Source organism: Molothrus ater, chromosome 4 (genome assembly GCF_012460135.2).
Source record: "Molothrus ater isolate BHLD 08-10-18 breed brown headed cowbird chromosome 4, BPBGC_Mater_1.1, whole genome shotgun sequence".
NCBI classification, from domain to species: domain Eukaryota; kingdom Metazoa; phylum Chordata; class Aves; order Passeriformes; family Icteridae; genus Molothrus; species Molothrus ater.
This window is the reverse complement of record NC_050481.2, coordinates 70,428,480-70,453,080: the sequence shown is the minus strand read 5'-3', so window position 1 is coordinate 70,453,080 and position 24,601 is coordinate 70,428,480. Positions and strand designations below refer to the sequence as shown.

At 46.3% G+C, this 24,601-nt stretch overlaps 1 protein-coding gene across 3 annotated transcripts in view; it reads left to right on the top strand.

The window, feature by feature from the left end:
- SLC4A11 (solute carrier family 4 member 11) overlaps positions 1–24,601 on the top strand; it is a 94,235-nt gene that overhangs the window by 11,135 nt on the left and 58,499 nt on the right. For all 3 annotated transcript variants that reach the window (XM_036382481.2, XM_036382483.2, XM_036382482.1), the window contains exons 2-4: positions 2,093–2,143; positions 13,695–13,838; positions 22,621–22,667. In XM_036382481.2, the coding sequence (XP_036238374.1) occupies positions 2,093–2,143; positions 13,695–13,838; positions 22,621–22,667 (242 nt within the window). The remainder of the gene's footprint in view (positions 1–2,092; positions 2,144–13,694; positions 13,839–22,620; positions 22,668–24,601) is intronic.

The following is a 24,601-nucleotide window of genomic DNA, read 5'->3' as shown; positions in this document are numbered from 1 at the left end:
GACTCAGAGGAACCAGTGGCACCTAATGAAATGGCACTGCCTGCTGTAACACCCTAGCCTTGCCCTTTTCATGCCTGGTCCAAGCAGGGACCAAACCAGTCTCCCATAAAGGTGTGATGCCAACCTTTGGGATGCTGCAGCTGGAAGGAATTTCTGAGGAAGAAACCAACCAATTCCTGATTATTAGACAGCATCGACCCGCAGAAATAGCTGTGTTCAGTTGAAGGAAGAGCAGAGGGTCTCATTTTGCCCAGTGAAGGACGAACATGTTGCTTCAGGCTCCCTCAGAAGCCATAAGAGGAGTGAGAAATGGATAAACCATCCTGCTGGGAATGTGGGTTCCTTGGGTAATCCGCCCGGCCGCCGAGGCGTATTTTGTTTGTTTCCCTGAAATACGTAAATGCAATCATTGCACAATAAGAGCCTCTTTAAAAACTTTCCTTTGATCATTAACATGCTAATCAGTCTGGATGGATCTTCTCCTTCCCTTCCAGGTGGAGGGAAACAATTGACTCGTGTAATGGGTGCCCCTTGGCCACAGTTCGGTGCCGTTTGTTCCTCCAGCCCATTGTTCTGGGATGAACTTTGGAACATTGTGTTTCTCCCTTGGACCAGACACTGGAATTGCCCTCTGGTTTATGTGCTGGCTCTTTTATTTTTTTATTTTTTTCCATGGCCATCAGGGTATCCCTTCAGGAACCTGTGGGCACTGGAAGGTCTGAGTGGTGACAAGTGACAGGGCTGGGAGGTGCTGCCGTCAGTGACAAGTGACTTTACATCCGTCATGTGCGCAAGGGCTCCCGGGGGACCAGCAGGAACTGTGAGCCCTGAAAACGTGGCACACTGTACAAGGGAATAAAGAGCCTGCAACCTGGGAGCCAGAAGTGATGGGGCAGAGAAAGGGTCTTTGGGAAACAGTGTCATACCTCAAAGGAAAAGCAGGAAGCCTAATCTGTAGAACAATAAGGCAGGCGAAACCTCTTTCCTTGTTGGCCCAAATTCATCCCAGGCTTGCGTAGGTAATGTTTGATTAGCCTAATGAGCTGGGGAGAGACACAGCAAACCTATTCCTCTTTCTGATTGCATTTTGGCTGGGAAGAAGTGTGTGAAGAGGCAGCATCAAGTCCCATGTTTCCAAGGGGCTGCTTGGGTGATTCTTGCTCAGGGCTTGAAATCAAGAGCTCTGTTATTGATGTAGAATGGGCTGTGCACCTGTCCAGGGGAGCTGCTGCCTGTGCCCATGCAGGCTGAGCTGTCACCTTCTGTCAGCCTTCAGAGCAGCCAGGCTGGGTTTGGGCACCAGGCTTTGGTCACACCTGAGAGCAGGTGCTCCTGTGCCCTGTTATCACACCAAGAGATGTTCAGTAGCTGCTTTGCCAGCAGTGAATTGCAGAACTGACTCAGTAGCAAAACCCCTGTCCCTAATAAATGCTGGGGATCCATCCCTGCTGCTGCTGTGTTGGTGGATTTGCTCTTGCTCAGCATCATTTCCCATTTGTGGCTTCCTCACCAGAGCCTGTTGGTGCAGATGGTGTTGCCTGCAGGACCTCAGCTCAGGAAGTGGGCCAAGGAAGGCTGGAGGGTTCTGGGGTTTATCTTCAAGTGCCAAACACTGTTTGGGGGATATCCTAATGATTAGGAGCAGCAGGATGGAAAGTGAATTCCCATTTTCATCAAAATTGAGTTGTTTTTTCTAAATTAAACTGGTTCTTTTTATCAGAGCATAAGGTACAACCTTGGCTTAGTTGTGGTTTGTATTTTTATAAAATCCTTTCAGATGTTTAGTTTTATTTTTGCTGACATACTTGTTCTGATTTGATAAATACCTGAGATGATCGGAGTCATCCTGATCTTTAGCCATGCTCTTTTGTGGTCCCAGCCCAGGATGTCTGACACTTTTTTCCAAGTACTGCCTGTGGCTGTAAAGGAAATTTCTGGTAAATGCTATAATATCAATAAGCAAAAAGTTATATTTACCACGCTCAGGAAAAACTGATGCCTGCAGTATTTTGGGATTGGCTTAGTGCTGCAAAGTGAAGACATTCAGCATCTTGATGATTCTCATGTTTCATTTTTTTTCTGTCTTCTCCAGAGTCTCCACCAGCAGCGATGTCAAGGAATGGATACTTCTTTGAAGAGAGTGGCAAGTATTATTTGACTTTTTTGCACAGACACCTTATTGGAGGGAGAGCTGCACTGCAGGGGTAGCTGCAAACGTGACATGGGTGATAGAGAATCCATTTAGCTGAAGTGTGATGTGAAAACAGTCTGGTGTGGTGGTTGTGTAATCCAGTACTGGGAGCAGGCTCCGTGTTTTTAAATCCTGTAGATGTTTGAGATAGGCAGTAAATAATCAACTCCACATTGTCATCAGTGACTGTTCTGGGTGGCTCCTTGTTTTTCAAGTTCTTTTGTGATGTTTTCCTGTCATACAGCCTGGCAGGTGTATCTGCTTGTCTTTTTCTGGAGTGGGGATCATGCGTGGGTGTTGGATCCCTTTGGAGACATCCTGCCAAAGAGCATCAAGCAAAACTTGGATGGCTCTGGCAGACACATCTTTTACTGCAAAGATTTTTTTTTTTCTTTGAAGCAAGATGAAATGGTGGCATTTGAAAGCTTGGATCATCTGCCTCCACTTGGATCATCTGCCTCAAAGATGACTGAGATCTTGGAGGTATTGAAGTTCCATCTTCTCTGCTGATTTTGGAGAAATAGAATCATGGAATAATTTTGGTTGGAAAAGACCTTAAAGATAATCTTGTTCCAACCCTCTGTCCTGTGTTTTCCCCCAAACCAGTATGTATTTAGGGTATTAGGGAGAGGTCTTCTGGAGAGTTCCAGCCTCTTCAGGAAGTAGTCCCTGAGGGCTTGGGGCTTCCTGCCCTTGGAAGTGCTGGAAATATTCAGGACTTCCAGATGCTGAGAAAAAAGACTAAAATTCTCTGGTTATTTAGGCCCTTAGATGCTTGTAGCTGTCACAAGGCTCATCTTTCTTGTTCCAGGAGGGGCCAAGCCTTAGGTTGACATCTGGAAGGGGAAGTTGAATGTCTGCCAGATGTCAGCTGATCCAGCGCCACTGGTGACAGTACTTCCTTTGGCACTGGCTCTCCCTTTCTCGTACAAAGAACAAATTTTGGGGAGTCAAAGCACAAAACTGGAGGCCAGTCCTCTCATCTCTAGCCAGAGGTGTTCTCTGGAGGCTGGGTTGAGTTGCAGAAGGGCAGAAAATAATGCCTGACCTCAGGGAGGTGTTCTGAGGGCATGTGGGGTGTGACGTTGGGGTAGCCCTGCTCCTTCCCTCCTCCCCACCTCGCTTGTGGGCTCTTGGGATGTGGTTGGTGCTTTCCTGAGGACTGGGAATGTGAGAGGGTGACCCAGGCTGGGACCTGGGGAGGTGACTGAGCCCCCAGCATCTGCCTGAGAGCAGTGTAAGGGCTTGGGGGGAAACACTGCTGGTTTTGGAGGCAGGACAAGCCCCTACTTCTTCCCAAACCCTTCTGTCACAGCCCAGCTGTCTGTCCTGACATCTTAGGTGCCTCTACCTGTCCCCTTCCAGGACTCAGTCTTGCCTTCCTCAAACTATCCCCACAAACAACAAAAAAAACACCCCAAAGCAGATCTCTGAATATTTTTTTGTTCTTGTGGCATCTTCTGAGAGAGGCTTCTTCTTTTGTCGACTTGGTGCCATGGCAATGGGCATTTCTGCCCTGTATTTGAGTTATTACTCATCTTCCTCCTTTGTCTTAAGGAGGCAGTATCTTGGAGCTGCCTCTGAGGGCTTTGAGAAGCTCTGTGGTGCTTTCCTGTTGTGCTTGTGTGGTTTGGGGAAGGAGGGAACGTTGCTCACAAGTTCCTCCTCGGCCCTCGTCGTGTTGTGATTGGAAATACACTGCATTTCTTGGTTATTTCACCCTCAGAGCTGCTGCCACTCTTACTCCTCATTACAAAGTGACCTTTTGGAAGAGTTCAGCTGCTGTGGAGTGATGAGTCACCTTCTGCTGCTTGACTGAGCCGAGGCCTTGGGGTGTATGGGCAGCACATCCCAGAGCGTGCTGGTGTGAGCGCTCCCGCCCCGCTGTGCTGCTCTGGTGATCTCTCTGCAGGGGTTCTGTGCCCTCAGATTCTCAAAGCCTTCACCCCAAAACGTCATCAGGGCTGGAGGAAACCACAGATAAAGATGTTACCTTTTCACAGGGTTTCAAAACAGCTTGTTTTGAAATGGAGCTATGAAATCACCGAGCTTGTGGGGATCTGCCAGGCAGGAGATGCTCTTGCCCCACCTCTGAAGCAATAAAAATCCCCAGTCCCCCTGAAGAGGGCAAAGAAAAAAAGAAACCTCTTTAATTCTGGTTTTTGGACATTTTCCTCCCTTTTCTCAGCAGGGCAGCATCTTTTGATATTCTTGCTCTGTGTAGAGTGGAGCTTTTTTGCTTATCTCCTCCTGGGATCTTGCATATACATATGGTTTTCTGTATTCTTAGTAATTAGGATGTTTTTGTTTCTGAGCATATCTGAGGCTCTCTTTGGAGCCTGGGTCTGTCTTTTGCCAGCTAACTTTTCTTTACCCTTCTTGTGTTCTCAGCACTGTTAAAATTTAAAAGTTGAAAACTCATTTTCAGTTGAAAGAACTGTAGTAAGCATGATCTTGGCTGCAGCACCAAAGCAGAGCTTTGGAAGAACCTCCTGGACGTTTACATCCATAAAAACTTCAAGTGTTTAGTAATTTGTAGCTCTTGTAATTACTGAGGAGCTGGGGAAAGCCCTGGAAGGATTTTCTAGTGAATTAATATGTGACTATTTGGGAAATTCAGAGGTTGTTATGGTCCCAACCATCTCCCAACCTAACTAGCTAAAAATCTGGAAAGTTCATCAAGGAGATCAGCTTTGAGTTCAAGTTTTCCCTTATTTTTGGAAGAACTTGAAAGCAACTTTTGTGGCTTTTAGTGCCTTGCACGAGGTAAATACTTACAATGCAGCTGGGAAAAAAATCAGGTGAGGAGTTTGTTCTGTACAGGCAATATTAAGAGAAAAAAAAGAAATTAATTTGTGCCTACTCAGTTGGACATTTCTGATTGAGGGTGGTGGCAGCAGATTTGATAACATCTGATGGCCATGGTCTGTTTTCAGCTCATGTGTACTGCCAGTTTTAACAGTTGTCCTCTGCCATCTTGCTGATGAAAATCCATATTTTTACTCAATTTTTTGAGTCTCTGGAAGAAGCCTCTTGCACAAACAAACCTGGCAGGGCCTGGTGGTAATTGGTGTCCCCTCCTTGCATGTTAAAGTCACTTAAATCTTCTCTAAGGTTGTTTTGACAAATGAGTTTTCTTTCTGGTGAATGTGAGTGAGTAATGAGATGATTGTGGAGCCCCAATCCAAACCTGGGGATAATTGGAGTCCTGATAAAATGCAGCTCAGCAATCAGGGCTCAGAATTAACTCATCAAGCCCCTCATTGTCTCTTGTGAGCATCCTGCACCCTCCTCATGGAGGTGGAGCTCTAAAAGCACTGGAATTACCTGCAAGCGATCAAATTCTGCCCAAATTGTGATGAGGTTTTTAACTGAGCCAAGAACTTTCCCTGATAAGACACAAACCCAGAAGTTTTCTGGTTCCTCTTGCAAAATCTGAGGGAAGGAATCCCAGTGCAGTGGTGGGGATATCTGAATTGTTGCATTGTTTTAAAGCTGGCTCAACAGATCCTGCAGCATAAATTAATTTTTTTTTCTGGTCTTCCAGAGCAAATCCCTCACTGCTTGGTCTCCTCTGACTTATTAATTGGTTTTGCTGGCACAATAAATCACAGTTGTGTTGAAGGGCCCCAAGGCCCCAGTCTGGCTTGGGATGTTTGGATATATTTTATCTGCTTGTTTTTGTTTTTCAGTTTGCAGTTCAGCTTGGTATGTGTTCTGGGGGAGTTTTCTTTCTTTTTTCTTCTTTTTTTATTTTTTAAAAATATATTTGACTTTATCTGTCTTGGAATTGTTTTCTTAAGAAGGAGATTAATTTAAATGTTTTTGTGAAACAAGTCCTTTCACAATGGGTTTTTTCCCATGAGATGCCCAGTTTGCCAGCAGGAGATGAACTGCTGCTACCTGTGGGAGAACACCAGGAGATGGCTCACAGGTCTCTCACACATTTTTATTTCTGGAATTATCAGGAGGCCTTTAATAAAATACTAAAAGGAGCAGGAACATCCCTGATTTCTGAGGGTTCTGCTGCAGCACTGAAACTCCACATGCTCCTGTGTTCTGTAAAAACAAAACAAAAAACCCCCACAACACTCCACTGAATTACTTGGATTATTCACAGCATTTCCTAGAAATCTGGCTGCAAAATACAATACTGGAATTAATTCAAAAGTGCCCGGGTGTTGTTTGTTTTGGGTTTTTTTTTTTTGTTTTGTTTTGGAGGGTTTTTTTTTTTTTTGCAGCAGCAACAGATCAGCTCTTGGAGCTCTGTTATGAATTATCACTGAAGTGACAGGGGAAGTTTGATGTTTTCATCTGGCCCTTCATGACAAAAGGCTGGAGTAGGGTTGGGAAGATGCAGCTGAGGTTATGGTCAGCCAATGGTGCAGGGATGTGGGAGAGCTCTGCTCTTGGTGACTCACCTGCTCTGCACTTTCTACCTCTGGTTTGGATTTCTTTTTTTTTTTTTTTTTTTTGCTTTTCCAAGAGGAGCTTGTGGTTTAATCTGTGCCCTTGAGCTCAGGTAATGGATTGACATCATCCTAGCAGGTGGGCATTGCTGCAGAAAATCTGTATTTTATAGAGAGTGCTGGAGAGCCAAAAAGCTTCACCCCACACTTCCCTGGCTCTTAAGGTACCTGTGGAAGGTCTGGCATTGGGGGACACTTCTCTAAATCCCATCTACATGAAGATCTGCCTGTGCCAACCCCAATTATTTGGCTTAAACCTAGAGTGATTTAGTTGAGACCCTAAAAACCATCTCTTCCACCCCTGCCATGGGCAGGGACACCTTCCCCTTGACCAGGGTGCTCCAAGCTCTGTCCAGACACTTCCAGGGATGAGGCAACCACAACTTCTCTGTGAATCTTAATAAAGGAGTTTTTCTAACCAAGGTATTCAAGATAAACTCTGGGTCCTCCTCTGGTTGATGAATTTTTTGCAGCAAACCCTCAGCAGTCCAACCATGAGGTCTGGGGACACCCCCAGCCCCTCAGTGGGCTCCTGGGCTGGCACAGTGTCCCTGTGGCTGCCAGGGGTAAAGAAATCTCCTGTGAGCCTTGCCAGGGACTCTCTCAGCCAGAGAAAAAGCTTAAAATCCTAGCAAGCATCCAGATTTATTTAATCATTGTGCCTCACAGTTTTAGCAGGGTGGGAGACAGCTTTGGGTGCTGCTGGCTGGCTGCAGCCTTGGAGTTGTTCTTGTCTGTGAAATGCAATAATTTGTTAGGAAGGAATAGGTTTTTTATGACTTTTATTATGCAAAACAAAGCCCAAACTTTGCAGTTTAGCCTCAGCAGGGATGTGTGAAATTTCGGTGTGCATTTACCTAAAACATGTGGTTACAGCAATGTAATTGCTCTCATTTTATTCTGGAAAAAAAAAAAGAGAAGTATTTTAGGAAGTGGGTGATTATGCTGGAATCAGCCTGTGAGATGTGCCCACAAACTTGCTTTGGTTCATGTGGGAGTAGGGTGCTGTTCAAACCCTTTTTTTCTGGAATTCTCTGGAGATGGAGAACTGATAACACTTGCACAAAGTTCTTCCAGATCTCTCCTGAATCCTCCAGTTGCTCTCGCCCTGCCTGGGTTAACTGACTGGAAGGTTACCTAACCTATGGAGGCACCAGGAATCTGTGTTTTCTGTGCAGAGTGGAAAGGTCAGCTTGGAGGTGGATGCTCCATTATTAATTGAGTTTCCTTTTGCACCCAAAGTTGGGGATTTGGGTGTTTTCCAAGTGGTGCAGTGAATTGGAGCCTTCAGGGAGCAAAGCAAACCCTCTGAGAGCTCAGGTTAATTACAGCTTCATGCCTTTCTTGAAAATCAGTGTCTGTTCCTGGCTAGAGCAAGTTAAAAATCCACAAGGAAAAAAATTAGGTGAAGATGACTTTTTTTTAACTTAATGCCACCATTATCAAGTGAGGTTTTAGGCTTAAATCTCTCTTGAGATCCTTAATACTCTGTTACAGCCAGGCACTGGGGTGCTCAAAAGAACCAGGCTGGATTTTAGGGTAATGCCCATGTCCAGCTGATGCTCCTTTACCTTTAAAAGCTATTGAATATACATTATTATCATTGATTCCTTTGACCTTCTGTACTTGACCTGTAATTCCTCTGAGAAAATGGATGCAAAAACGGTTCTCCAAAACAATTTGCTGCCTTCTGTGCCTAAAAACTCACTTGAGGAATCTGAAATGGCTTTTAAGGTGACAAGCTGATAGTGTTGGATTGCCAATCATAGCTCAGAAAGCCTCCTTTAATGTAGTTTGAGGTTCCTGGCTTTCTGGGGAGAGTTTTTTGGAGGGGTGAAGAGGAGGAGATAGATGCAATTCCATGATTTTGGAAGCCTGGGCTTGGATTTGACAGAGGGAATAGCCATTGCTGTAGATGAGAGCAGTTTTCCAGGCTTGGAGAAGAGATTGCCTTGGAAATTGAGGGTAAAAATCAGTTGCTTCCAGAAAACTGCTCTGAGTTAGTGACTTGTGCCTGCAGATGTTGGTTAAAGCTCCACAAGTGGCTTTGTCACCTGAGAGGTTGTGCAGGGGTTGTGGCTGGAATAATTCCCATCACCTGGGGTGTGAGAGGATGTTTTTAGTAATAAAGCTGCTTTTCTCCCAGGAAATTGAGTTTGATTAAGGTTTTTGGCTTTCCTGGAGAAGCCTGCAGCCCTTGGGCTGGGAGTGCTGCTCCCACTTCAGCTTTTCCAGGGAATTGATCTGACGTGGCTGAGGCTGAGCTTCCTGCTCAGCTGATTTTATTGCCCCAGGTGCAGCTGCCAGGTGCCACCAGAGCAGCAGTGGGACACTCAGTGCCACCACTGATGGCAGCAGCTGCAGTCACTGCTGCTCCCTGCAGAGCCCTGGGCGCTAAAACTCAGCTCCAAAGCTAAATAGCTGCAGGGCAGGCACCTTGTCAGAGCTGTGAGAGGGCTGAGAGCAGCAGGAGCTGGGAGATGGAGCTGAGAATGTAAGGAAAGAGAGAAGGCAGGGGATGGAGTAATGGAATCCTGGAATGGTTTGGGTTGGAAGGGACCTTAAAGATCATCCATCACCCTCTTGCCATGGGCAGGAACAGCTTCCATCAGACCAGGTTGCTCCAAGCCCCATCCAGCCTGATCTTGGGTGGATTTTGATATATCAGAACACAGCAGGTCTGGGATGAACTACAGAGGAAGGGCTGATGCTTTGGAGGGGAATCACCAGAGAAATCCTAATTATTCATTTTTTCTTCCCAGCACCTGCATAAAATTGAGTTTATTTTCTAGTTATTCTGGTTTATTTTCATGTTGCATAGTATGGGCTGAGGGAGACCCTTTAAGTAAAGGAGTCTTTAAGGTGAAAGCATCTGCTGCTCCTGGCTGCAGAGGGTGAGGAGGGGGTTTTGCTCCTGCAGCACTGAAGGATGCTGCTTGCTCTCCTTGCTCTCGTGCACTTCCCAGGTTTTTCTATTTCTTTGCCATGAGATGAGTCCTGCAGGGTGGACTGAGGGGATTATCCTGACCACAGTGTGTTCTTCATGGTGTAGGAGGGCTGCACTGGTCTGAGCCAGCTTTAACTGTATTGCAGCTCCTCCTCAGCCAAACCTCTCTTTCCTCCCTCTCTCTTTCCTCTCTTTCTCTTTCCTCTCTTTCTCTTTCCTCTCTTTCTCTTTCCTCTCTTTCTCTTGCCTCGCTTTCTCTTTCCTCTCTTTCTCTTTCCTCTCTTTCTCTTTCCTCTCTTTCTCTTTCCTCTCTCTCTCTCCTCTCTCTCTTTCCTCTCTCTCTCTTTTCTCTCTCTCTCTTTTCCCTCTCTCTCTTTTCTCTCTCTCTCTTTTCCCTCTCTTTTCCCTCTCTTTTCCCTCTCTTTTCCCTCTCTTTTCCCTCTCTTTTCCCTCTCTTTTCCCTCTCTTTTCCCTCTCTATTCCCTCTCTTTTCCCTCTCTTTTCCCTCTCTTTTCCCTCTCTTTTCCCTCTCTTTTCCCTCTCTTTTCCCTCTCTTTTCCCTCTCTTTTCCCTCTCTTTTCCCTCTCTTTTCCCTCTCTTTTCCCTCTCTTTTCCCTCTCTTTTCCCTCTCTTTTCCCTCTCTTTTCCCTCTCTTTTCCCTCTCTTTTCCCTCTCTTTTCCCTCTCTTTTCCCTCTCTTTTCCCTCTCTTTTCCCTCTCTTTTCCCTCTCTTTTCCCTCTCTTTTCCCTCTCTTTTCCCTCTCTTTTCCCTCTCTTTTCCCTCTCTTTTCCCTCTCTTTTCTTTTCCCTCTCTTTTCCCTCTCTTTTCCCTCTCTTTTCCCTCTCTTTTCTCTCTCTTCTCTCTCCATTTTTTCCTCTCCGTTCTCTCTCTCTTCTCTCTCTCTTCTCTCTCTCTTCTCTCTCTCTTCTCTCTCTCTTCTCTCTCTCTTCTCTCTCTCTTCTCTCTCTCTTCTCTCTCTCTTCTCTCTCTCTTCTCTCTCTCGTTTCTCTTCTCTCTCTCCCTTCCCCTCTCTCCCTTCCCCTCTCTCTCTTTCCCCTCTCTTTCCCCTCTCAGACCATATTTTGGGCTGGAGTGGCACTTTCTGTGCTCAGAGCTCTGACTGGCCCTTTCACAGAGCTCCTGGCACTTGAGCAAACGCTGCCTTCATCTGAAGGTGCCAACTTGCAGTGACAAAGATGGAGACAGCACCAATTTGGAGATCTTGAACTCTCCCCCAGGAAATCTGATGCCAATAAAAAGGTGTTTAACTCTGTCCTCTGTCTCTGAAGCAACTGCTCCTGACAGAGCCTGTGAAGCGTTTCTGGGACTTCCATGTGGAAACTTGGTTGGTAACTGCACAAATTCTGCAACAGCAACATCAGATCCTGCTCTGAACTTCTGCAAAACACCCATCAGACTTCCAGAGGAGCTGAACAGCTTCTGCTGTCGCTTGTGGCATCTGCTGCCCTTCAAGCAGCGGGGGTGGCACTCAGTGAGCATCAGGGAATGAGGGGGAAGCAGCTGCCAGGGCTGGAGGCAGGGCTGCAGCTCGGAGGGAAGGTGCATCTGCCACCGCAGAGCCTGTGTCACCTCGAGGTCACCCTGCATTTGACAGGCGTGAATTGCTCATGGTTTCCAGCTCCTGGCAGATGAAATAGGCTGAAGGATTCCAAACAGGAGTGGTCTGAGCCTGGAGGTGGTTCAGTGGCAGAGCAGACACCTGTCTGGGAGTGCAGTTCCTGCCCAGCCCAGGTTGGGGATTATTTGCAGGCCGAGTGTTTTGTCCCTGCCTTGCCCAAGGGACACGAGGCTCGGCTGCCTTTTGTTCTGCTCTTTCCTCCTCTAAAGAGGGAGGAACAGAGGATGCTTCCCTTGCCAGAGTCCTGGCTGACCTCTGCCCAACCCTCTGATCCTACTCCACCCTTGCCCTTCTTCCAGCTCCTGGGCTGCTTCTGTCCTGTCTCCAGCCCTCTCTGGTTTCCACCACTGCCACCCTCTTATCAAACCACTTTCAGTGGCTGGGGAGAGGAATAAATCATTTTCCCTGCTTGGCTTTTCCCTGTTTACCCATCTCATTCCTTGAGGACAGGGAGGAAAAGCTCAGCCATGTTCTCAGAGCTGGGTGCTCAAGCCATCCTTATGTGTCTCCCATCTGACCCAGTGAGTGGGAAGGCTGGAGATGAAGCTCAGAACTTCCCTGAGGCTGCAATTCTGGATGTGCTTGAGGTGGGAAAAGCCTTCCCCAGGCTGATTTTTTTCTCCTCTGCAGGTGGTTGAGGTGGAAAGAGCCTTCCCCAGGCTGATTTTTTTCCTTTGCAGGGCTGCCCAAACTCTGCTGACACTGAGGGGAATGTCAGCACTGTCGGTGCTCAGCTTTGAGGAGAGATTATGGTGTCCATCATGCATTTTGGAGGAACCAAACCCCAACTTTGGGACTTAGTTTGGGGATTGAGATGCTTGTGTGGGACTTTGTAGTACTGCTGATGGCAGCAGGCACCTTGTCTGGCTGTTGTCCATCCCTGCCACATCTGCCAGCAGAGATTCCATAGCTGGTGGTGCCCTCAGCATTCAGGTGTTTCCTGTACTTTCCTCACTTCACTTTTTTCTGTCTGGACAAGTTTCCATCATGCAGGGCTGCAAACACCCTAAGCTCTGCCAGCAGCAGAGGATGATATCCTCAGTGGGCTTTGCTGGATGGGGACAGTAGCACCCTGGATGCTTTTTGAAGCCTTCAGAACACTTCTGACAGGGCTTATTCACATTAATTCCTGTCAGGCTCTAAGGTGAAAGAGGCAGAGATCAGGAGGGGGGTTAATCTGAGGGGCTTTATCCACCAGGGTTTCCCACACCTTTGATAAGCATTTTAGAAGTCATCTGGAGGCTTGAAGCTCCTGCAGCCCCTTTGCGCCCTCTGAGCCCTCTGGGGGGATGCTGAGCTCCATCAGCTCGTGGCAGGAAATGCTGCAGCCCCTGTCCTGTGTCACTGAGTTCCTGTTTGTGGCCTCACTCCTCAGGGTTTGTGTTTTGTGGTGGAGAACTGTTGGCTCGATCCCTCAGAGGCAGCATGTGCTGCTTTCAGCTGCTGCCTCCACATTTGCTTATACGAGGCTTTAAAAAAAGCCATCAATATTTTAGTTTCCATTCAAGCCTCTGCCTTGAAGCTCCCCCTTTTCATTTCACTGTAGTGCCTAGAGCCAGCTAATGAAATATCTCCCTCCTGCTTCAAATTAGGCATAAAAGACTTGTAAGAAGATGAGGAGAAGCTGCTGAATAATCCTGGTAATGTAAAAATCGACATTCTATTATGTCCCTAATTCTCCTAATTAAACATGATACATGAGTGTGCTACAAGAGTCCTCCAGCTGCTCCCTAATGAGATGTTGCAGGGACCACTTTGCTGTTGGATGAGGCTGGGTTAAACTCTAATTAAAGCCTTGCAAAAGGCTAAGGAGTTGTGTGGTGTAATTAAGAAACTTGTCTCGCATTCTCAGTGCTGCCACCCCCAGTGACCTGCTCCTCTGCCCTCCTCTGCCCCGTGGGGAACTCTGGGTCTCTCTGTCCATATCAGGTATCACCTTGGAAACTTCTTTTATTTTTTTTTTAATTTTTTTTTTAATTTTTTTTTTAATTTTTATTATTTATTTTTTTTTTAATTTTTCCACCTGTAGTTTCAAATCGCCGCGTCACAAAGCAGTGGCGCGGCCTTGGCTCGGTCGAGGTGTTTGGTTCGGGGTGGGCTGGGGCACAACTCTTACTTTTGGTGGCGTTTTTATGCAGCATTTTCATCCTCTGGTGGCTTTTACCTGAAGGGGAGCAAGATGTTGTGGCTGAGCCTTGCTGCCCACACCGTTGACATGAGGAAAAAGCCGCTGAGGTGACCCCAGAACATGCTGGGCGCCATTCCTTGAACGCCACGGGGCCTCGCAGGGCCTCAGAGCGGCGCCTCACAAGGCCCCGGCGATGGCTGAGAGCTCCTCAGCCCTGGACTCGGACACGGATGCCACAGACACCTCCTCACTGCCAACAACAACAACCACAACGGGCCCTGAGAGCCTGCCCTCTTATGGCACCCCCATCTCGTTGTCAGGGTACCTCAAGTGCGACACGGACGATGCGAAGGAGGAGGCGGCGAGCGAGGAGCTCTTCGACGGCGTCAACTCCACCATCGTGTCCGCGGACAGCATCCGCTTCTTCGTCAACGTCAACCTCGAGGGCGCTCCCAGCGCCACTGGTGAGTGGCCCCAAAGAAACAGGGGTGGCAAAGGGGGGTTGGTCCTGCTGGTGGGATTTCACGGGACCACAACGGGTTGGGTTGGAAGGGATCTTAAATGTTATTTCTTTAAGGGTAGAAAGAGCTTCCGCTAGGCCAGGTTGCTCCAGGCCCTGTCCAACCCATCCTTGAACCTTTGCTTCAGGCACAGTGATTTAATATCCTCAGTACTGATAAATGATGAGGGAGGAAAATAGCCAAGCCCTTCACAAAAACTTCTGTCATTTTGTTTCATTTCATACACAATTTTTAACTTTTCCTTTTGCACAAAATCCCGTTGGCTTAATTTCCCATAAAATCCAGTGCTGATGCTTAGTAAATCTTTTGAAAAGTAAAGCTGGAAGAGGAAGGGAATACAGATTTAAACTGAGATCCCACATAGTGCCAAGCCAGGTCTGAGAAACAGAGGTTTTAGGAGAAGACAGAAATCAAGTCAAATACAGCTAAAGAGGTTTTTTTGTGGCTGGTAGCTGTGACAATCTTTCTTAGCTGTAGTGACCATTTTATTTTGCTAGAAAATGTTTTCCATTTTAGTAAGATAAGTAGTTCTGAATTAGATAAAACCTTCTTTAGTCCCTGGAAGTGTTCAAGGCCAGGTTGGATGGGGCTTGGAGCAACCTGGTCTGGTGGAAGGTGTCCCTGCCCACAGATGGGGGGTGGAACTGGGTTATCTTTAAGGTCCTTTCCCACCCAGTTTGTGAAATTTGGATTTTGTGGGATGTGCCTGGGAAAACACAACTCTGGGACACAGAGCAGCCTGGATTTGTCCCAGCAGCTGGAGCCTGCCTATGTGGGCTATTTTAGAGGTTAAATGCACAGGCTCTGGGTTATTCTTGGTGTCACAGTGTCAGAGAGTCCTTTAAGTTTGTTAAAAGGTATTTTTACATGCAAATCCCAATTGATCTGCAGTGAGCAGTTACTGGGAATGGCGATGCACACTAGGCACAGCCTGGACCCCTGTTTGACTATCTTGGAGTCTTGCTTTTTGACTCTGAGCAATGACTTGAACTTAGGAATAATATCCAGCAATTTCCAAGCCTACAATTTTACAAATGCCATCTTAATTGAAAGATTTAAGAGAGCTGTGCTCTGCTATGACAGTCAGGACTCAATGCCGTGGGGTGCATTGTTTGGGGATGAGGAATGCAAGTGCTGTGGATTCTTCTGCATCTGAAGAGTTCACTTTCCTTGTGTGTCCTTCTGGGCTTTTTGTGTTTTCCCTTCCATTCAAAACAGGACAAAAAAGGCTTCCTTATTTCCCTGAAGCACTGCTGTTTGTGCTGGTGCTATTAGTTGTATCCTTTTTTTTTTTTTTTTTCAGCTGAGATGATCAGAATTTTTAAGGAAAATGGATTTCTGGTGTGCTGGGGTCCTGTTTCAAATGGAAGGCTGGAGATTTTAAAAATGAGTTTCAGACAGAGCAAAAGCCCAAACTTTCAATGAGGGCATATGTGAAAAAAGAGATTTTTTTTTTTCCTTATTACAACATCAAAGTTATCCAGGTAGCCAAAATCCAACTTTTTCACTGTTATGCAAAGCATTCATCAGAGTCCAGGTGTAGGAGTCATCTGGGCTATCAGTTCCTTTACAGAGATGGTTTTACTGGAGTTTCTTCCAGGCTGGATTTTATACACATCTGTGGCTGCCCAGGGCACAGCTGATCCTCCTGGAGGGGTGGCTGAGATGAACCCCTTAAAATCCTCCAAGAAAAATACCCTGAACTTCTGAAAAAAATACCCAATTCCCAAACTGAAGTTTAATTATGCCAGAGCCAAGGTGTGTCTGGGAGTGAATTGTTCCCTGCACAGAAATTCCTTTCTGTCACTGCCACTCTTTGGAAGCTTTAGGAGGTTTGTTTTTATACTCAGGTTTTGATTTCCTAGAGCAAAGCTGGAGCTGAACCTTTGCATGGTTTGTCCAAGCTGGAAAGGAGGGGGAAATAAAAGTAGGATTTCCCCAGGCAATGCCAGAGGCCCCAAACGCCTCATTTCCTACCCCTGGGGAGCTGGTGCACCAGAATCCTACAAAATCCTCTGTTGCTCTGAAAACACAGAGGAGAACCAGCATGGAAATGGAATCTTTGCATCCTCATCTAATTTTCCTGTGTTCTCCAAGCTGGGTGAAATGTTTGAGTCAAAATGGGCTCTCTTGGCTGAATGTGGTGCCCAAACTCTCTCCTGCTGGAGAACTTTTTTAGGTTAGCTGCTGTGAGGTTGCTGCCCACCTTAATAAAGAGCTAAAAGATCCAAAATTCCCATTTAGGGAGGGGATGAGTTGGAACCCTGGGATGCAGGTGCTGGCAGGCAGTGAAGGTGGAATTACAGATGCAGTGACAGCTCTGCCTCATCCTGTTGAGCTGTTCCTCTCTGTGTGATGTGCGTGCAGCTCTCCATGAGCATAATTGGATGCTCTCCACTGCAATTCTGTTTTTAAAAGATCACTGTGTGGGATTAAGCTTTGAGCCAACAAAACACAGCACGACCAATAAAACTCCAACAAATGACCACTGACATAAAATACTGGGCTTTGTGCACAGGTGTGTGTAAAACAGGATGGCTTGAAGAAATCTGGGGTTCAAGGTATGGTCTGTCTTATTTTTAATTAATACTGGCTGCCTTTTTGCAGGGAGTACTGAGCCCAAAGCAGTGCAGATGCTTGAGCACTAAAATGCTGCTCAGTGGTGACATTTGGGTCATTTCTCCTGGGTGTTTTAGTGCTTCCTTGTGTAAACTGATGGAAGGTTTTGCTAATTCTCTTCTGCTTTTCATCCTTGTAACTTGGATTTTGGTGGTAACATTTGTTTTCAGCAAATGTTCGTAGCTCTAACAGGAAGGTGGGTGTTTATCTGAAGCTGGAGGCTTTTGGACCTGGGATCTGTATTTTTGGGGGAATATCAGGGTGGTTTTTAGGCTGAGGCTTTTTCTGAAGTCACAATAAACGTTTGCAAGTAAAATCACAGAATTGTTTGGGTGGGAAGTGACCTTTAAAGGTCATCTAGTCCAACCCCCCTGCAGTAAGCAGGAATGTTTTCCACTACACCAGTTTGCTCCAAGCCCCATCCAACCTGGCCTTGAACACTTCCAGGGATCCACAGCTTCTCTGGGCAACTGGGCCTCACCACCCTCATTGTAAAGTAATTTCTTTTTCAAGTCTAATCTAAATGTTCTCTCTATCAGTGGGAAACCATTTCCCCGTTGTCCTGGCACTCCAGGCTTTTGTCCAGGAAAGCTTTATCTGCAGCACACCTGGAATTAAATCCCTGCAAATAAATACAGCAGTTTGGTTTAGCTGGGCCTTAAGTTTATTGGACAGGTCATGCAAGTGAGTCTTGGGAATATGTGGGGGCACATCCTTGCCATCAGTCACAGTGTTCTTATCTCCTTGGCAGCTCCCTTAAATCAGCCAGGCTTATATTTTCATCATTTGAATCCTGGGTTTTTCTTTCAGTTTCAGGTTTTAAAACAATCATTTGGATCTTGTTCTTGTATTTTGGGCTTTTAAAACAGTTCTTTGGATGTTGTTTTTGTAGTTTGAGGCTCTGAAACAATTCAACCTCTCCTTACATTGCAGGAGTTTTTGCACAATATTTCCTTAAATTTAGGCACAGTTTCTCAAGGATTTGTGGAGCTGTAGCTGCTGAACTTTTCCCACTTGCAGCTGATGCTCAGACTGGAGATTTTAGAGCGTTTTGGGGAGAACAAGCCAAACTCCTACCAGCAAAGAGAAGCCAATTGGAAAGCAGGATGTGGCTCTGCCGGGGTGTGGGGGGGAAGCAGCGGAACACCAATTACGCTTCAGGAGAAATTAAAGGCCGTTCCACCCTGCTCAAACTGATCATTCCTAGATACAGAGAATCAACAGTTTCCTGTGCTCCAGAGGCGCACACGTGCACGCCCGCTGCCACAAAACACGGCATCCAAATCCTGGCCCAGCCCCTGCCCAAATGACTTTTTTTTTTCTTCAAGGGGACGAGGAGAAAAGCTGGATGCTGGCGCCAAGGATATTCCAGAGAGAGTAAGGTCCAGAGACAAGTGGTCTGGGCTTGAATGGGTATCACTCTGCACACAATAGTCACATTTCCTCACATTAATACCAAGGTCCTTTTTATGTCTCGAGGCACAATGCTGACCCACGCGTTCCATCTGATAACTCCTGTTTTAGCAGTTTGATGTCAGAGTGGGATGTTGGGCTCCTGAGGCTTCCTACCCTCTAATGGAAAGTGGATATAGCGATTGTGTGCCGGGGAGGGGACGGCCTCCCTCCGAATTTCCTGACCAGGGTGTTTTCAAAGAGCTGCTTAGGAAGCTGAGGGAGGTGTGGGGGGAGCACGGGTGCTTCTGCACGGAGGCAGCAGCCTCCCTTCTCTGTGCTTCACCTTGGTGCTTTGGAGCAGCTAAATCCCCCCTGTGGGATTTAAAGTGCATGGAAAAAAATGCACATTTTCCCCCTGCTCCAATAGAATCCGCCACAGGTGGGCTTCTTCGCTAAATATTCGGCTTTTATAGCACACGGGTGTGACAAGTGACACCTTGCCCCTAATCAGTCTTTGTGATGTCCCCTCTCTTTCCCAGTTGCCCACACAGGAGTGTGAGGGATGGTTCTTCCCCTGTTTTGCTGTTTTTGCTGCTCCAGAATCCTTTTTCCCACCTGCCTTTGACCTGGGGATCTGTGGGATGAACCCAGCAGAGTTCGGGCTCTTTTCCTCATCACCTGTTGTGGCAATGTGGGATAATGAAAGCACAGTTATTTATCTAACAATATTTGACCAAAATTATTCAAATCTGATGGTGATTAGTCCAGGCTCAGGACAGCAAAGCAAAGAATCCCTCTGAGATCCTGTTTGTGCAATCCTTCACTGCCTGTGGTGTGTTAGAGGGGTCACCACTGCTCCTGACAAACTCCTGTCACCCCATGTGGTGATGGGGTTTTATTTAAATATTTTTAAGGCAGATTTGAAAAGCAGAACAGTTTTTTTCTGAGTGGCTGAGTCTTAGATTTTATCCCTGATAAAAAACAAAGATAAAATAGATTTTTTTTTTTAAATAATAAGCCCTCAAAACTTTAAATGCTTCCACTCACACCAGGTCCTTGGTATTTTTCAGGGAAAAACATGGAAGTGCTAATACAGTATTCTGCTCTATTTTACTGTGCTTATATATATTTACTGTGAAGATGCACCAGGGAGTGTTTGTAGATCTAAAGAAATGTGCACAGCCAAAAAGCTCTTTTTCTCTAATTTCCACTCCTTTTATCGCAAAATAAAATACTCTCTTAAGATGCTGCAGGCATCCAGTGGTGGCTTTGCTCCAAGGGCTTTTGGATTTTCTCAGGTGTTAAGGGCAGCACTGGGGACCTGGATGAGGAAAAGGATGGAAAGGGATCCTGGGTGAAAGGAGATCTCTTAAGACAAAAGGTGAAATACCTTAAACTTTGGTATTTGACTTTCAGGGGTTTGTTTTCAGGCTTGAATGGCAGATGTTGTTACCTAAGCAGGGGGTGGAAGGGAAGCAAGGAGGGGATTTTGTTTCTCTGGGTTGCTCTCAGGGATATTATCAGAGCAGCTGTGATGAAACCGAGCAAATAAACTTCCAAGCATTAAATCTCATTTGTGTTGAAGTTGGATGGGGCCTGTTTGGAGAATAAAAGGAGAGGCAGAGTGTGCCACAAGGTCTGATGGTTACAATTCCTCAGTGTTGTCACAACTGAGCTCCCTGGGAGTCGCTCGTGGGGTTCCCAGTAACGCTCCGTGCCTGTGTGCACGCATCCCAGAACGTCGGGATGCGCGTGGCGCCTTGATCTGCCTGCCAGGGGATGTCGGGGATGCGTTGCTGACTTTTTGGCTTTTCCCCTGGGCAGGACCTGGAGCAGAGCCCAACAGATAAGCTCAGCCACCCCTGGCAGCTCTCCCTCAGACACACAATAATGCCCCTTGCTCGCTCGCTTGCCTAAAATAGGCTTTTGCTGCCTGCTCTGTCCGGCAAGGAGGGCCACAAAAATAGACGTGAAAATTTCACGTGGTCTCAAACTCCTCGTAGAGTTTCGTTGTGACGTTCAGGTATGAAGTCTCAAATTACTTAGATTTTCAAGTTACTGCTCTTGGCTGAGGAGATTGATGGGGAGTTTCTTGTAGGGTGAATCGAGGGTTTTCTGTATCCATGTCATTCCCATGAAGGGCTCCTTAGTGGAGGAGCAAGGGCCAACGGTGTTGATTCTTTTTACCCCCTCCTTGGCTGGAGGGAGGCAGGGATGGTGCTGTGGAGGAGGAGAAAATGAGTGGCAGGCTGGTGGTGGTTGGACTTGAGCTTTGGATGTGTCATGGGCAACCTCCTGCAGGGTTTGATCCCACATTGCCCAGCAGGAAATAAATGGATATTTATTGTGAGCAAGGCAGAAGAGCACTTAAGAAGTCTCAGTGTATATTTCCCTGCCCTTTGTCGTGTTCCAGTGGATTTGCTGCTATCCCTGAGTGATTTGGTAGCACTCCAGTGAGCATTTAAGATACCAGCCCAGAACTGGGATGGACATACCCATCCATCTCCTTGCCTGGATGAAATCTGAGCTGTGTGTTGTTGGGATGAATGATGAATGAAGGTCTGGGCTTTCCAAAGTGCCACCTCTGTACCCAGAACAGCTTTTTTGAGAAGTTTGACAGATCCTGCTCCAACAGATGTAATGAGATGTTTTTGCTTGGGTTGATAAAGCAGCACTTGGTGCTCTCAGCTGGGTAAGTGAGAGAGCTGTCAGCAAAGATTGATACACCTCAAAAATGATAAGAGGAACCAAGAGTTGCTGCTTGATAAAAGCACAACAAGAATTTCTGTTCCATTTCCATGTATCCATGAGGACAGGCTGCAGCTCTCTCTTCAGCATGTGCCTGCTATTGTTCAGGACTGTGGGTATTTTTTGTCTCTCCAGAACTATTTCTTGCAAAAGCAGATAAACCAAAACATGTTTTCTTCTCAATGAATATTTATGGGCTTCCAAATCTCCCCGCATACTTCTGCATGTGTAATTAGGCTGAAAGTTGGGTAAGTGAGCATTGGAGAACTACAGATGTGAGAGCCTGGGGAAAATGCTTGATGTTTCTGGTTTATTTGGGTGCTTGCTTTTTAATAATAAATTGCATTTTTTAGATGAAACAGCTTGTGTTTTCGAAAAGGCGCAGCAAAAGCAGGAATAATTGGGGCTGTTGCAGCAGCAGACTTGTCTGGTTAAGTGATGCTTTTAAACACATGTGCAGCATCCAAGTGAAATCTGGGAGAAGTTGGGTGATGTAATCAAAGCCTCTGAACCACCTCATTTTGTTTAGGGGGAGACGAAGTCAATCCTTTCCCTCTCTTCTGCAGCTCTGCTCCCACTTTGAGTTGGAGCCTTTGAACCCCATCGAGGGCAAAACTCAAATTTCTGTTTGATCAGCAATGATTCTGTTTAAATCAGCTTTCTGCATGCAAAAGATAATTGGTTTTTTTTCTGGAGTTCTGGAGTTCTAACGTGAGTTACACCCTCAGCTTATTTTTTGGAGAGTAGCAGGGCTTGGCTTGAAGGTGAGTGGCCAAGTCATGGGATTGCAGCAGCTCTTACAGGTTAGGATTTGGAAGCAGAGATCTGGAAAGGAAGCAAAACCCTCATCTGAATAACTGTAACTCCGTGTTACATCTCTGTAGTTTTCCACAGCTTGGCCTCTGGAAAAGTTTTGGTCTTCAGTGGGTTTTTCCATGCTGCTGCTACTGCGCTCGTTCAAATTAAAGCTGTTCATGTGCTTCATTTTGGTAGCAGCTCAGGCTTTTGGGGGGGGGGGTTTTTAGAACTTAAGGAGAAGGATGCCAGGCTGGAAGTGTTCAAGGCCAGGTTGCATGGGGCTTGGAGCAGCCTGGTCAAGTGGAAGGTGACCTTGATGGTCTTTAAGATCCCTTCCAACCCAAACTGTTCTGTGATTCTCTGCACAAAAGGTACCTGTGGGACAAATAATGCCACAGAGAGGCTGCCTTGGCTGCAAGGAGTGGGCTTTTGGCAAAGACAGCTTGATTTTGTTTTGTTTTGTAGCTGATAGCCAAAAAATTCTTTGTAGTTACTGTAAGAAAATGTTATTGTTGGCGCTTGGAAGTTTGAAGTGGGAATTTCCCGGGTTCCCCCATCCTGTGTATTCAATGACATTTACTAGTCCCTAAACAGCAGTTTTCTTTCCCAAGAGCTGTGTTGCTTTCTCCTCAGATTTATGGAGGCAGCGTGGTGAGTTGACAGGACATTAATGCGCTCATCTTGGAGTCACTGCCTGCAATCCCTTGGAAGTGCCTGGCTGTTATTGTTGACTCCTTAACGAGGACAAGGAGGGTTTCCAAACGAGGGTGACTCATGAAATCGTAGCCTCAATCTATCAAACAGCGATGCATTGGATTAAATGATTACTTCAAGGATTAGGAGTTAGATTTTTGGGGAGGTGGAGAGGGAGGGAGAGAAGGGAAGAGTAAAAATACATCAGAGTTACAAAAACCAAGCCAAAAAAAGCTGCAAGACACAATCCCCGAGTGATCAGATAATGCCAATCCAAGTGTGCTTGGTTCACGCTTCCAAAATGGGAGATGTTGTAAAAACTGAATCTCTGCTTTTCTCTAGAGATCATCCCCTGCCAAGAGAGTGATGCTTCACCTCCTCCTGAGCCTCCTGCTCAGCTCCTGCTGCCTGTCAGGTACCTCTGATAGTAACACTCTTCTGATGTGGGTTTTTTTTTTTTCCTTCTTTCCAGCTGAAAGTGAAGGTGCTGGCTGCGTGTTACTGCACACATCAAGGAAGGTAAGTAGAGGTGCTGTGTGACCAATTTGCTTTTTTCATCATCCAGAAGTACAGAAAAGGATCATGAAATACACTGAGGGGCTGCTTGTTGCTGGCCTAAGCAAAAGGCATTTAAATGCTTCTTCTCTTCAATTCCTCTCCCTTTCTTTAAACCTAAAAAGCCACGTGCTGCTGATTCTCAGAACAATTTCTCTGTAATTCTGATTGTTCCACTGCTTTTTGTCCCAGACAATTCCTTGACATGTTAATTCATCACTTTCTCTTCTGCAGCTGCCTCCACAGGGATCCAAGTGTGTCCTGGCTGCTGAGCTCCTCTGGAGCTGGAAACAGAGACACCCAGCAGACATGGCTGGGATTTGGTTCCCTCTTTATTCCAGCTGTTCAGTCATCCTTCATGAGGTTCAGCAGGAGTGAGATCCCTGGAAACCAGCAGGCTAGGAGGAGGATTAGGAGCCCACACTTAGTTTACACTTGCTCTTGAGACTGTAACTCTCTAATGATAAGGTGAAAGTGCAAAAAAAACCTCAATAGGCTTTGTTATTCCAAACCTTCAGCTGTGGAAAGGCTCAGAAAGTACTCAGGGAGGAATTGGGTTGTTTTTTAATAACTTCTCTGTGAGGGTGGGCAGGCCCTGGCACAGGGTGCCCAGAGAAGCTGTGGCTGCCCCTGGGTCCCTGGAGGTGTCCAAGGCCAGGCTGGCCAGGGCTTGGAGCAACCTGGGCTAGTGAAAGTGTCCCTGCCATGACAGGGGTGGCACTGGGTGATCTTAGAGGTCCCTTCCAACCCAACCCATTCTTTAATTCTCGGATTCTCTGGGAAGTTTCACCTTTAGGGTTGTGAGGCTGGTGGTGCATTAAGTTGTCCTGAATTCTTGCCTGAAGGAGTGGCTGTTGTCATGGGAACTTGTAGCATCACTGATCCTGGTAAATCACAGAATCATTTAGGTTGGGTAAACCCTCTAAGGTCACAAATCCAACCATTCCCCCAGCACTGCCAAGGCCACCGCTGACATGTCCCCAAGTGCCACTTCCACACAGCTTTTAAATCCCTCCTGGGATGGGGACTCCACTCCACCACAGCCTTGGGCAGCTGTGCCAGTGCCTGAGGTCTTGGATTTCAGGCTTTGTTGCAGGTTGTGACTTGAGGTTTTAGTTTGTGTAGCCTTATAAGCTTTGGGGGCTTTTTAGGGAATCCCAGAGAGCTCTTTAATTCTGCTTTGCTTTAGGACTCTAAGACAGCTCAAATCCTGAAAAGATATTTCAGAAGTGTGAATTAGTAGTGGGAGGAAATGTGTGATAGCTTTAGAAACCTTTTCCCCAAGTTAACAAAAAACCCCAAAGCAAATCGATACCCAAGAAAACACCACCCAAAACAAAGCCACCACCAAAAAAAAAAAATTAAACATTGTTTGGTATAGAATCATGGAAAGTTAAAATAGGCAATTCTATGCTCAGGAATGAAAATGTCTTTATCCCTAATTTGTCTTGTCTAGTCCCAGTGCCAAGGTTCTCAGTCATACACACTTGACTGAAAGTAACCTGAGAACTTAATCACTTAAAAGTGCAAATTCTAAGCCCAAATGCAGGATCTGCCTCTGATAAGGAATAGTTGGAAACTGCTAACTCACAAGTGTCTCTTCTATTTTGTTTTTCCTTTTCAGAGCTGTAGGATTCTTGCTGTTTCTGGCCTGTAGTTCATACTGAGCACTTTAGTGTGCTGTGCAGCCATAAATACCAGAGAGCTTTAGCAGGGCTTGAGAAAAAGACACTTTTGCCAGTTTTTCCCTCCAGGGAGGATGAGTGGAAATTTTGTGCTTCAAATGCAAAGGAAATTGAGACCTGACTCATGGAGGAGATGGCTCCAAGTGTCTGGGAAGGGGGAATCACCAGCAGAGAAGTGAGAAGCTTGGTCTGGAGAGGTTTCCCTGTAGGTTG